Raw genomic sequence first — 14,615 nt, 5'->3', positions numbered from 1 at the left:
TGCTGACAATATTTATAGGAGAAACCATGCATACCTGTCTATCACTCCATTTCTTCTGCTGTTCTAGTCCTGGATTGAAGGACTTTTGGATCTGTCTTTTAATGAACACTGAACACTTCAGTTCCAGACGATCATATCCCTTTGGAAGAGGCAATGGCCAACACAGTGTCCATCTTACTCTTTGGGAATTCAAGAAATATAACAGAGGAAGTAGTCTCTGATAACCTAGTACTCAGCTGTTGAGTAAAGGTGATAGGGGTGGGCTCTAAGCTTGGGCTTGGTCTAAGCATAGAATTTTTATATTTAGATAATATCTTAAATATGGCTGTTAGCAATTTATTAAGATCACATTCAGCGTTGGGGTCTGGTCTTTTATCACTGTTCCTCATAAGGAATCATGTCTTGGTTTTCCAAGAAGACCAAGTCTAGTCAGTTCTTCTACCTAGGGGAACAGAGATAACTCCTAGGTATTCAAGCTGGTTCAAAGCCAGGGTTCAAATTGTATCACCTAATATAATTCTCAAAAATACTCATGTTTCTTTTGCCCTGCCCTTAGAAGGGCATATAAATATCACTAAATATACAGAATTTTATTATGTAATTTAACTTTGTATATTATCAGAGATAATATTAATCAAATACTAATAATTTGAATCTTTGAAATATAAAGCCTCATATATTTTCAGCCCACTTTATTGTTTTAAAAATAAGTCTCATACGATGCATCTTTTCCTAGTTTTTTCAAATATTACCATGGCAGGTTAGTTTGTTAAAGGAGGATTAAACTCTGAATCCAAAAGGAGAAACCAGAAAATCATATTGGTTTTTCTAAATGAGAACCTAGCCACATAAGCATTAGATCATATACACTGGAGAGGGGAAAAACAAATAGAGGATCGAGGTCTGGTTTAAAAAACATTAAGAGAGAAATAAGAGACATAAGAGATGTCAAATGCAATGTGTAGACCTCATTTGAATTCCACTTCAAACAAACAGGGGAAGACACGCTCAGGAAGTATGAATATAGACTGCTTGTTAGAGGGTATCAAGGAATTGCCGTTAATTTTTTCACGTGCGATAACGGCATGGTGTTATGTTTAAAAAAACTGCCGATCAGGGATATATACTGGACTTTTCCTAGGAGAGATGACATCTTATCTGGCTGGGGTTAATTAACTGAAGAAAATAAAGGTGAAGGGACAGGTGAAACAAGATTGGGCACATGTTACAGATTGTTTAAGCTAAGTGCTGGGTACCTGGCAATTTAATGCACCACTCCCTCTACTTCTGGGTATCCTTGGTTCAAGAAAACAAACAGAAAGGCAAGAAAAGGAAACAAAGGGAAAGAGAAAAGGAAGGAAGGGGAGAACGACTCAAGGAAGAATATGGTAAGAAGATAAAATCTTGTTGGAAACACAGTGTGGAAGTACAAAACAGAGGAAAGGTATTAGGAACCAAAAATGACAGAGGAGGCTGGGAAAGAAAATACAGTACATTATAAAATATCCAAAATGAAGAGGCAGCAAGGAGACTGCTGAAGGGGCCCACTGGACTCCACAATAATCAACAGAATTTGAAGCAAATCTTGAATGTTAGGAGAGGTAACAAACATCTTTTTGGGACTAAAAAAACTGGTACCATGTTATGGAATTTTTTTACCTTTGAAAAAAATTATATGAGGCTGGACTTATTCACAAGATGTGTCAACAGCAGGGTCCTTGTCACACATATTTCCCTTGGTAGGTGCAACCAAATGGCATCAGAACTTCCTACAGTTATGGTAAGTGCAACAAATGGACAAATGAGTGGGGGAAACAAGATGAGGCAGAGTAGGTTAGGGAAAAATGCCCTTCCACTCGAGCTGTTGAGAGCAGTTAGTAGGTCTAGAGTAGGCTTATATGAAGAATGTTAAGTGAAAACATGATTTTTAAAATAGACTAGACTTATCCTTCTATGGCACATGATAAAGTATTTTAAACTAATTTTGACCTTATCAAAGTGATATTTCTGTTTTAACATACCTTTGATCTGTAGCCTGCTGTTCTCGAAGCTGAAGAAGAGATAACTCAATTTCATTTTCTTTTCTCCTCAACTGAGTTTTCAGGATCTCAGCCAAGTGCTCTAACTCTTCAATCTGGCCTCTCTGTGACTGAATAACATTTTCTCTGAAATAAAGAACCTTTACAAGAATTTGTAGTTTGAGGAAAAACCTGCAATATTCAAGATCAGTAAAAAGAAAGTTCTTCATAATAAAGAGCAAGCTAAAAATTTTAGCTCAAGTGCCTCTGCATATAGTGAATAGTAGATTAAATGGGACGATTTAGAAGTGCATATGGAATAATTCAAAATACTGCTTTTTATACAATAATGTCCTAGACGATAACCTGGACTTCGGTTCAATTCAATTCAATTCAGTATTTATTGGTTACCTACTATGTGCTCCACAATCTGCGCATCTTCAGATAATTTACACGCTTTTGTTCTTTCCTACGTACATCTGCCTAGATCACTCAATTTAACACTTCAGAGAGAGAGAGAGCAAGAATTTGCAAAATATAACAGCGTTTGTTTTTTTTTTTGCATGTATTTGTTTAACTCTACCATGTTTGGCAGCATCCCAGTGTAATAAGCCTCAGGAAACTCCTATGAACCCTGTTTTTTCAGCTGATTAGCAGGTAACAAGATTAGATTTAGTCTTTTGCTTTTATTCCTTTGCAGGCTAGTCATTGCTGTAACTGGTATTTAAAATATTCAAAAGAAGTAATTTGAAGCCCATATTATTCTTAAGCAACTGTCTAAAGTGTGATGTTATTTCATGTTTTCTTTCCTCATTCAGAATTGTTACTTTTTGATGATCCAGGTGAAGGCCTGTAGGAAAGGTGGAACCTTATCTTCATTTGTGTGACTCACAGACACTGAAACCATGAGGCTTTGATTAACTGGGAAAGTAAGCTAAATGTGGCAGAAGTAACTTTTTTGAAACCATAGTATGATGAAGAATGCAGTACCATAGAATCACAGTGAAACAAAATCTGAAATCCATATGTATTTGATAACTCCAAACTTTTAAGCCACTCCCTCCAGTTTTTTTTTTAACCGCAAAACGGCTAATTAATTCAGTATCTAAAAAAAAATTACCTGTAATTTTTCTGAGAATGGATATGTTGCCCCTAAAGCTTATACTATTCTAAATGACTGGGCTTTATGCCATTCCTTTGGGGAGAAAATTATAATATAGAGGACTATTCTATAAACCCCTCCACTGATGTAGTTGGTTAAGTTGTTCATTTTCCTCATTTTATTGGAAACATGTTATATAATATCTGTTCTTACCCCACAGATCTAGATGTATTTAGTGGAGCAAATTATTTGTACATAAACCAATTGTGTTTAAAATAAAGGAAAGGGAGGGATCAAAAAAGACATGATCAATAAACAAAGTTCTAAAATGACCACAAAAAGAATACATACAAATTTCTTATTTCTCCTCTGGCTTCTTCAAGTAAACTGTTGCCATATTTTGTAAGCATGGGTTGTAGAGTTTCTGCTACATCGACATCTTGGAATCTAATACCTAGAAGTCAATCAGCAAGATTATAAAAGTGAAGTTGGGAAAGAAGGGCTCCTGATCTGCTATCATGAAGAAATTTGCAATGTAAGAACATTTCTTCAGTACTGAGAGATGTGCTCTATAGTACAGAGAATCAGAAACCCATTGCCAAAGGGACCACCATTGGCATTAAATGGACACAGCAGCAGGTGTTGCAAATTAAACAAACTCTACCATGGAAACCAAATTACTAGAAATATTTTGATTCAACTTAGAACAACTAAATTCATTTCTGAAAGAACCAAGGTCAGGGCTTTACAATAGAAGCTAAAGTATGAAGGAAAAAGATTTCAAAATCTTGACTTTTTTTAGTATTTTTGATATAGATTTTTTAAAAAATTTTTCAGTAGTTATTCACAGTCCTTGACCTTATATATTGAACCTTGTCTTCATTTGTGTGACTCACAGATACGTGTAAGTCAAAATGTTTCCTGTACTTTCATTTATTCCATCTCAATAAGAAAATCCATATTTAAACAGAGATAATTCAAAAAGGGATCACCAGTGAGATTCCTTCAAATAAAACATTTTGCTGCTGCCCTTGAAGTATTTTTCTTGTAAAAATAGGTACATTTTTACAAGTCTAGTCCCATTGTTAAAAATGAGACATAATTTTAGTTATATGACTTACACTTACAAAATAAATTACTAGAGCTTAAGGTAGATAAAATTATGACAAATAATTCAGATTTTTAATGGAACATAGTCTCAGATATAAGGTACAGATAAAATTCATTCTTTTAAGAAAGTTTATTTTTAATTAGAATGGAACTATTACTTGCTATTTCCAAAATTTTCAACATCTATTGTTGTAGTCCAGACTAAAGACCAGAAAAGGCTCTGCCTAAAACCATTAAAATAGTTTACTGTGTTAAAATTTGCCAATTCTGGCAATAATGCTAATTGTTAAGCTTTTCCTACATAAATCATGGAAAAACTAAACATCACTAGAAAAATTTAAAAATCTACTTATCCTTAAAATAGTCTCATTTTTTTAAGATTTTATTTATTTATTATCTATCTATCTATCTATTTATTTATTTATTTATTTCACAGAGAGAGAGAGAGAGAGAGCGAGAGGGAACATAAGCAGGGGTAGTGGGAGAGGGAGAAGCAGGCCTCCCGCCGAGCAGGGAGCCCGATGTGGGGCTCGATCCCAGGACCCTGGGACCATGACCTGAGCCGAAGGCAGACGCTTAACGACTGAGCCACCCAGGTGCTCCATCCTTAAAATAATCTTAAAACTTATTGTGTACCAGTGGTTTGCCAATGGTTACATTTTAAAGCATACACAGCTTATAGGAATCTTTGTTCTACTGGTTCTTCACAATAAGGATTGTTTCTATATTACAATGATCACACCTTAAACCAGCACTTTCCATTCCTTCTCTTGACCAGGCACATATAGAAAAATGGAATATGTGTACAGCAGCTTGGGGGCAAGGCTGCCTTAGCCAGGGAGAGTCTAGTGAGTGTTCTCACCTAGCCACGCTACCCTGTGATACTTCTGACAAGTATGGCGCAAGTCCCAGGCTCAAAGGTGGTCTTGAAGAGGCTATTAAGATTACTAAGGTATCAACCCTGATGATGGTGTCTCAAGTTTACTCAGAAAGATAATGGTTGAGAAAACATTCATCACTATCGAGTGCTTTGTGCAGCTTCTACATCTTGGACTCTGTACCAAGCAGCGAAAAAGGTCTGAATTACTAAGAGTGTATAACCACAAGGAGAAATTTGAACTTTCTAGTCACATTTTAAAGACTGTGCTGCTCTGTGGCTCCTTTTTTCTTTTCCCTATAGGAGGAAACTTCCACCAGACTCTTCTATTTAAACAGCAATTCATAGCAGTAGATTAGTTTGCCACGTTAATCTACAATTTGGGCATTGCATCTTTATTTAGTATCAAAGACCTTACAGACCTTAGAGATCATCTTGCCTTGACAGATGACCAAACTAAGGTTGAGAGAGGGTAACTGACTTTTGAAAGGTAAAATACACTACCATGGAGTTGCCATCTTTTGACCTTTTTTCTCATCTGGTGTTATAACTCCATTTTACAGATGGGAAAAATAAGGCTCTGAGAGGTCAAGTGCTCTCTTCCAAGTAGAAAGTTAATCAGCAGCACAGTGTATTTCTTAACTTATAATGTGCTATGACTGCTTTGGTTATATCAAAGTCCACTGCCAGTCTCACAAGCTAGGTGTAGCTGAGCCCTTTCATTGTGCAGCTGCCTCCTGCCTATATGGAGGCCTTACTGAGTTCAAGGGAACTCTGCCTAGGGAAGAGATAGTGTCCATATTTTGGCTTGGAGAAAAAAACAGAAGAAAATTTTCTCCTTTTCTGTTTATATGGCATTTTTTGTCCTCCTCGATGGATTGAAAGTTTTACACGATTTTTTGTGTCCCTCAAAATGTTTGGTCTTTATGTGAAGCATGTTCCAAATGAAGATCAATTGCAGCTACAAATTTAATTCCTTCCCTAGTAGTTGAAATTTAAAAAATGTTACTTAAAATATTTATTGACTTTTCACCTCATTGTAAATAAAGTTTGTCCATGGGTGGGGAGAGTTGGGAATTTTTATTAGAAATATTTAGGTTCTTCCTACATTAAGTTTCATCTATGCAACTGAACTGCTTTGTGTGGGTAGGTTTTAGGTGATTCATTCTCAAAATGAGGAAAGTGATTGACCTATGATCATTTTTGGAGATGGAGGAGACCTTTATGGTCACTTGCATAAATCCTTTTATTTTACATGGAAGGAACAAGTTCAGAATGATTAGATGACTTGTCCAAGGTCACCAGATAGTAAGTAGAGGAGCAAGAACACAATTTTTTAAACCCTTGTTACGTGCACGCTGCATTGTCATGCTACCTCCATCCGATGAGAGATTTAAACAATTCTGCAAATTTTCAAAGAGGTCTTTTGACAAAGAAGTTAATTGTGATCATTCAAAACAGAAAGTGTGATCATAAATAAGCAAACTAGCTGGTTTCCCCATTTGCCTGAGTCAATGTGATTTCCGTCTGCAATACAGAAAACCAACTCAAACTAAACTCCTATTTTATACGGTTTCACACACGTCTCTCATATCAGGATAAAAAATTATGTTCAGTGTTTTACTCAACAAATATTTTCATGTTAATATTAGCATTTTATCAAAACGCAAGTCATAAAACTATTTTCCTATTTCTAAAGGTACTTAAAAACCTGAGAAATACAGAAATACTGTGTGTGTGCATGCATGTTAAAACAGCCTACTAAAAGACTTACATTTAGGATTTAATATAAGCTTATTTTACCTTTCCTGGGGCATTCTTGTACGCCTGCATTTTCATGCACTTTTCTACGCCCAGTGTTAACACGAGATTGCACATAATTGTATGGGGTTTGCCTGTAACCCTGGATTTGAAGTTGCTGTTTGGCTGAAATGAGTCTGTTTTTGAGGACTTCATTCTGTCTTTCAAGCTCATGAACTTTCTCTTGCAGCTGCTCCATCATTTCTTCCATTTCCACATCTCGTCCCAGCCGCTTGGGGCCGCCACCAACCTGCTCATATCTTTTCTTGTCATTAACTAGCCGTATTAACTTGGTGGCCATTCTAGGGAAATAATAAAAAGATGAAAAGGAATGTGAGAAGTCAGCATAAAATGCATTCTGTTGAAAGGAACATAATCACTGTGAGGACTTCAGTGCAGAACCTGAATAATAAATTTCAGGTTTTGATGTAACTATTACTGCCTGTGAAGAATCCTTTGATGATAATTGAAACCACTGGGCAACAATCTGCTTTATAGCACTGACAAATAACAGTTTCCTAAGGCTTATCATTTAAGGTTAGTAAAGAGAGGACACATATTTACTCCATATGTTCCCCAAATGCAATTTTTAACGCATGACCTTATGTAGGAATGCTGTATGCACTTAAATGCAGCTACAGATTGTGGATGTGGTGGGTTATAGATGTGAGCCACAGTAAGTTACAACTTTTGGAAAGTGTGTTAAGACTATGCAGCATTTAGGTGATATGTTTCAGGTGAACTGTTTTCAGGTTCTCTAAGATTAAGACACGTTACGAATACAAAAATGTTAGGATGCATAGGTACACACAGATAAAAAGCCCAGCGAAAAATTCAGAGAAACCGAAATGTGCCACTAAATGTTGCTTAGTGCCCAAGAAACATTCATGTTTAATGGTAGAAAATACTTAGATGCAGAAAGTATTACTTTAATGCTACCTTTAAATTTAGAGAGAAGTTGTGCTTTTGATATCTTAGGAGTTTATACCTTTCATTCTTTTAAGTTTTGATAAAAACTGGTTAGACAGAACAAAAGACAGAAAGGGCACATGGGGGTGATGTAATATACATGTACGGAAAACATGCCTGACAGTGAATGGAAAAATCTTGGCAGGACAAGAAAGAAAAGGTGGCTTTGATGAGAGACACAAGTTCAAGACTTTACAAAATTGGTCGCACATCTTCAATAGCTGATTCTAGTTTACAGTGAATCTATTTTTATAAAGAGCCAGACGGAGATTGAAAATAAAAACTCACTTCATTTTTCTTTAAACGGGGTTTGCTTTATTTTAGCATGGTTATGGACAGAAGCTTTTACTTAAGAGAACAAAAGTGAAATAAAAAAATGCTTAATAGCTTTGGGATGTCATAGAACAACCTTTTTTTGCCCTAAGCAGAGTCCTCTGTAAAAGCAGTAGTAATACATGTCTATCTACACTTCTGGCTACTCGGCCTACAGCATGTGGCATCAGGGAGAGCTATGCATAACATAATCAGTTAAGATTGTTTTCTCTTTCCCTTGAAGCAAATCCATTAAACATGCTTTATAAGGGATACAGGATAATAAAAACCAAGATCCAAGAGTACCACAAACACCCTAGTAAAATAATCAATGGATTAGTTCCTTTTCCACCGAATCCAGAGGATGATATATCATTGGGAAATTTGGGCAGGTATCATAAGCCCAGCAGAGCCACACATTCTATCTAGCCCTTTAATGAGTTTAGGATCCTTTGCCCCGCCCGATGGTTTAGCCATAGAAATATCGTTGCTATCTAACTGAGATGTCAACCTAAATATCTGAATCTTTTGTTTCAGAGAGACTATCACGGGATAGAGATCACATTCAAAAGACACAGGTATAATATAAAAAAAAAAGACAACATAAGGAGAATAATAAATGACCCAAATTTTTAAGGAAAGAAAAGCACATCAGTAGAGTGGTTTTAAATTCCTTCAAGGATGTTCAAGTCAACTTTTTGTCAGGAAACAAGATTACATGTTTGTCCAGTAAAAGCAGTAATTTTCATTTGTTTGATGTGCTTATTTGGTGGTATTAACGCATTGTATGTGATCTGGTAAAGTTTGAGTACTTACTTAAAAAGTTGGTTTATCAAATCTACATTTATGCTAATGTGATACTAATTGCATCTTAAGGATAAATTTAAAAGCAGTTCTGGGGCATCTGGCTGGCTCAGTTGGTAGAGCATGCGACTCTTGATCTTGGGGTTGTAAGTTTGAAACCCCATGTTGGGTGTGACGATTACTTAAAAATTAAAAAAAAAGAAAAAAAAAGAGCAGTTCTACATGTGCCTCTAGGTAATGTCCGTGGTGTGAAATTCAGGAGGATTTTAGAGCTTTGGGTCACAGTGGTCATTGGATCACTGCTCTCAGGGCTAAGTAAAATAACATCGCAGGAGGTTAAATGGCTTGAACATAATACCATAGGCCAGTGGCAGAGAAATAATAGAACACATGCATACAGCTGGACTCCTAGCCGAGTCCTTTTTTCATTAAACTACATGGCTCATTATTAGGTTGTTTTATATTTTCTGGCTAGGACAAATTGCTAATGAGGTCAAGGTTGTGAATTCAATTATTTTACTGACCAATTAGGCTTACAAAGGAAAAAAAATTGTTCAGTGGTCATAGAGTACATTCCTCATTCCGATAGGACATGTGTGTGTTACTGGTCAGAAAAGGAATCAGGCAAGTGAGTCACATGTCTTGAAAAAAGACATTACCATGACTCAAAAATGAACTCAAAGTAAAAGCGCCATACACAGTAGGTCAGTGGGTCATTAAAATAAAGTCCACAGAGTAGAACCTGAACTAGAATCACCCCTTTAGGATGCATTCTAAGCAGAATCCTCCCCCCTCACCCATCTTCTTTCTTCCATAGCTGTCTCACCTTTTCATTTTACCTAGAACATGAATATGAATACAGGCCTGTTGAAGCTTACAAATAGGAATGTGCTTTTTTGTTTTTAATGCCACACATTCATAAGATAGTCAAAGTGTTTCTTGAACAAGAAGGTATGAAAGAATATCTACTCTTAAGAAGTTATCCCAGCAAAAATTTTTTGCACACAAATCAAGTGATAACGTTTCTTCAGAAACAGTAGAGACTCTTTTAAATAGAGATTCTAGACTCATCCAAGCAAAGTTAAACATGTTCCAACTATTGAAGTGATGTTCACATTAGTAAACCCCAAATCTTAAGGGAACATGCATTCTAACAAATTAGAATAGCTAATTACTTTTTCAAACTTTCATTTTAAACCAAGGCATTTAAAAAACAGATGCTTTGGTCATTTGATTAAACTATAAATATTAAACCATAAGTTATTTATAGATATGATATACTTGTGGCACTCTTAGCTATTAGCTCTTTCTTTCAAATAGCAACTTCAGACATAATAAACACTCATCATCTTTTTGGTTTATTATTCTAGTTTTTAAGATCTTCCATCTTTAAAAATTGTATTTATTTACAACCTGCCTTGTTCCAAGAAAGATTCCAGGTGGAGTTTTCAATTAATTTTATAAAAAAGCATATCCTCCAAACTTCACAGAGTCAGGAGAAAAAGCTAAAAGCTTTTTATCATAACCTTTTAATTTTATCCTCTTGCTTGCGGGCATGCTGTTTAAGCAAAATGTTCTCATCATGCAAACGCAAAAATCTGTCTTCCAGTTCCTCACGACTGATACGTGACACTGCCTGGCGAGACTTCATTGTCCGTGTTGTTGAAGTTTCTGTAAAAATGCCAAGGTAATTAATAGTGGGATTACTTAAAATAGTCTCTTAAAATGATAACTGTTGATATTAATATAATCTCTGACCCACTCATCTTTCTTCCTTTGTGACCCACTATTAAGATTGTTTTAGAAAATGTTACAGTGTTGTTTACATCACCAATCAGAGGGAAGAATAATAATCTTTGCTATTAAAAGTTTACATGTAATATTAAGGATTTGAACAATAGCAGTATCCATTCAAAATGGTATTTAGATAACCATTCCTTAAGAATGTAAGATGGAACCCTGATTCAATAAGACTTTTCAACTTATATGCTCAATGTTGAAAAAAACAAAAGATTATCTAAAAGTATTTTTTTTTTTTTTTTTACAGAGGCAAGAGTTATAATTTGGTGAACATAGCATATTTTTCAGAGCTATGTATGGGTTTTGGGTTCTAGAAAATAAACTGTAATTTGCAAGTACAAACAACAAACCTTCAAAAATCATTTATAAGCTATCTTACTTTTTTTTTTTTTTTTTTTAAGATTTATTTGACAGAGCGAGAGCAGGAACATAAGCAGGGGGAGTGGGAGAGGGAGAAGCAGGCTTCCCAGCAAGCAGGGAGCCCGATATGGGACTCAGGACCCTGGGATCATGACCTGAGCCGAAGGCAGACACTTAACGACTGAGCCACCCAGGCGCTCTATCTTATGTATTTTTAAAGAACTTTTATGCCTTTTAACATGTATATATAATTTTTTACATATGCTTAAATTTGGTATTTTCCATATCACTGGCTAATTTGCATTAATCATCCAAAAGAAACAAAGAACAAATGGACAAAGGTTAAAGCCCCTATGGCGGGTTACTGAGGACAAGAGTTGAACTTAAGGTAGCAAATTCCAATAAACAGCTTTGCACAATTGACATTTATTTGTATTCGAATACCTGGTACTCCACCAAAGATCTAAAGCAAAGCTTGAACATACTTTTTACTTTCAAAAATAAAACCTGTATAGTCAAATTTATCTTTTTCAATGAACAATGCACTGACCGCCTTTCTGTGGTAGTTCAAGGTGGCCACTCGAATTGTTCTAATTAACAGGGGTATGAAGACACCTTAGTGGAATATATTTGATATCACAGCAGTCTCAATGACAAATGCAGTAGCATGACAGCAGAGCTGACACCAAACAACAAACAAAAACACAGCTCTACACTCTGAATTGTTCCTCAAAGCTGTGTTTTTCATTCTCAATTTGAAAGTGACTTTTTAGCTCTAGGGCAACCACTAAGTGATAAAAGGATAAAGGAAACCTTTAATGTATAGTAATTTGATAAAACAAAGTCAGTATCACTTGGATAAACAAACCATTTTGAGATACTCTACTTGAAAGGCAAAATTTTTTAAATATGGCATTTCCCCCCATATAAAATTTAAACATAAAGAAACATTTTAATGGTGAATGTGATTTAAACCAGGCAATTCAGTTTGGAGGCTTGATACTCTCTGTGTAGTTTCTACTGATGTGTGGAATTTTAAAAAGATGATTTATAACAATTCTTTATCAGAACAGAGGGGGATTTTACATTTTCTATGAGCTGTTGATAATTGATGCATGCAGTAAAATACCATATGTTGTTCTAAACTCTCCATGTTCCTGTTTAGTCCAATCAAGAGCTATATAGTTACTTAAATGGCTTCGTTTGTAAGGATATCAGAAATATTTTAAATTAAAAGAAAAGAAGTTACTGATCAAAGTTCATAACGATAATAAATAACAGCTGGCCATACCTTGTAATCCTCCCATTCCAGAGAGGTTTAGACCTATATCTTTCACAGGCAGGTCTCCTGCCGTCTCATCAGTGGGACGAGACATGGCCTATCTGTGGAGAAAAGAAAATTCAAGTAAGATCTTTCCAAAGTGTAACATTAACTATGCAATGGAATGAACCAAATAAAATGAATAAAGCATTATGACTTTAACGGACATCCATTGTCCAGATGTGCTGCTTGAAGAAGGTGAAAGCTTCTATTTTTTTTTATTCTTATGCTAATCCCCTACATTACATCATTAGTTTTAGATGCAGTGTTCCATGATTCATTGTTTGTGCGTAACACCCAGTGCTCCATGCAGAATGTGCCCTCCTCAATACCCACCACCAGGCTAACCCATCCTCCCACCCCCCTCCCCTCTAGAACCCTGTTTGTTTTTCAGAGTCCATCGTCTCTCATGGTTCGTCTACCCCTCCGATTTCCCCCGCTTCATTCTTCCCCTCCCGCTACCTTCTTCTTCTTTTTTCCTTAACATATATTGCATTATTTGTTTCAGAGGTACAGATCTGAGATTCAACAGTCTTGCACAATTCACAGCGCTTACCAGAGCACATACCCTCGCCAGTGTCTATCACCCAGTGACCCCATCCCTCCCACCCCACCCCCCACTCCAGCAACACTCAGTTTGTTTCCTGCGATTAAGAATTCCTCATATCAGTGAGATCAAATGATACATGTGAAAGCTTCTATTTTAAAAGCAATACTACATTCAATTAGTGTTCCTTTCACCAGTATATTTCCTATAGTTTGCTTAGGAAATGAGGTAAGAATATCATTCTTCCTTCTCTCTTTTTATTTCTTGATCTGAACAAAACCAATTCCCCCAAATTTAAGAAATACTTCCTCTCCGTCCCCCAGCCCCTTCTCTGCCCCCAAAAGTAAGCAGGTAACTTGGAAAAAATCTAGTCAGAAAACTTGATTCAAATGGTTGTTCTATTATTTAGTAGCTGGTCGAGTCACCGAATCTCGCTGAGTTTCAGTTCCTTAATTTAATTTTATTATTATTTTTTTAAAAGTCATTTTACTTTGTTTTATATACATATATATAAACATTTTATTTATTTGTCAGAGAGAGAGAGGGAGCACAAGCAGGGGGAATGGCAGGTAGAGGGGGAAGCAGGCTCCCTGCTCAGCAGGGAGCCTGATGCGGGACTCGATCCCAGGACCCTGGGATCATGACCTGAGCCAAAGGCGATGCTTAACCGACTGAGCCACCCAGGTGCCCCTATATATGTATTTTTAAGTAAACTCTACCCCCAACACGAGATCAAAAGTCACATGCTCTACTGAAAACTGAGCCAGCCAGTTGCCACAGTTCTTTAACTTTAAAAATGGAGAAAATAACAGCTATCTCACAGAGTTATTCCAAGGGTGAGATGGCAAATTAAAAGCAGTTAGCACATTTGCCTGGGACGTCAATATTACTTGAATATTAATTTTTAGCTTGGTGTACAAGTGAGCGGTCGGTCCAGGTTTTGTCAAAGATGTTTCATAAATTCACCAGCGGAGTTTGTCTTTGTTCTGTCCTTTCTTTGTTGCCATGAGGCCTAGTCCCAGGGCTTCCTACCTCAACATACAAGCTGTCCAGTTAATTCTGGCATCTTTACAGTTCCTATTCTTCAGAGATGCACCACAGTAACTCAGTTTTGTATGAGGTTATTATAAACGGTCCATGCAATGTCTAGTATGTGGAAAAAAAAAGATTTTATATTTTCATTTCAAACCACCCCAAAAGCCAAATGAAGATGCCCTAAGGCAGAGGTACGCAATCTCTAGAATGTTGGGCCTAGAATGTAAAGTCCAAGAGAATATCCAGCTTATTTGTCTTGTGCATCTCTGCACGGTATTCTCAGAGGCCAACACAGAGCTTGGCACATAGCAGGCATTCGCTAAATAGTTGCTGAATGAATGGAACCCATGGAGCTTTAGGGTCTGTAGACCCAAGAGATGGTTTATCAGATCTTGTATGCATATGTGTATATGCAATATCTTTAGGGAAAGGGTTCATAACCTTTATTATAACTCGTCAAAGGTCAACTGCATTTAGCTGTGGCATAAACAATGAACAGACATACACCTGAGGGATCACTTCCTACTTCTTTTGGAAACATTTCTACAGGAAAGATCAGT

At 36.3% G+C, this 14,615-nt stretch overlaps 1 protein-coding gene across 2 annotated transcripts in view; it reads right to left on the bottom strand.

Annotated features, from left to right (window-relative positions):
- Positions 1–14,615, bottom strand: part of RPGRIP1L (RPGRIP1 like) — a 93,784-nt gene that overhangs the window by 77,740 nt on the left and 1,429 nt on the right. The window contains exons 1-6 of one of the 2 annotated variants that reach the window (XM_035025200.1): positions 14,053–14,417; positions 12,444–12,535; positions 10,519–10,663; positions 6,911–7,209; positions 3,472–3,574; positions 2,022–2,165 (exon numbers count right to left, since the gene is read on the bottom strand). In XM_035025200.1, coding sequence (XP_034881091.1) covers positions 2,022–2,165; positions 3,472–3,574; positions 6,911–7,209; positions 10,519–10,663; positions 12,444–12,528 — 776 coding nt within the window. In that variant the 5' untranslated portion in view covers positions 12,529–12,535; positions 14,053–14,417. Of the gene's footprint in view, positions 1–2,021; positions 2,166–3,471; positions 3,575–6,910; positions 7,210–10,511; positions 10,664–12,443; positions 12,536–14,052; positions 14,418–14,615 lie in introns of those variants that run through there. The other variant, XM_035025201.1, reaches the window with a different exon arrangement.

The sequence above is a fragment of the Mirounga leonina genome, unplaced genomic scaffold (assembly GCF_011800145.1).
Source record: "Mirounga leonina isolate KUSES-001 unplaced genomic scaffold, KU_Mleo_1.0 Mir_180, whole genome shotgun sequence".
NCBI lineage: Eukaryota > Metazoa > Chordata > Mammalia > Carnivora > Phocidae > Mirounga > Mirounga leonina.
Note: the sequence above shows the minus strand (reverse complement) of the source record. Positions and strands in the feature narration are given on the sequence as shown.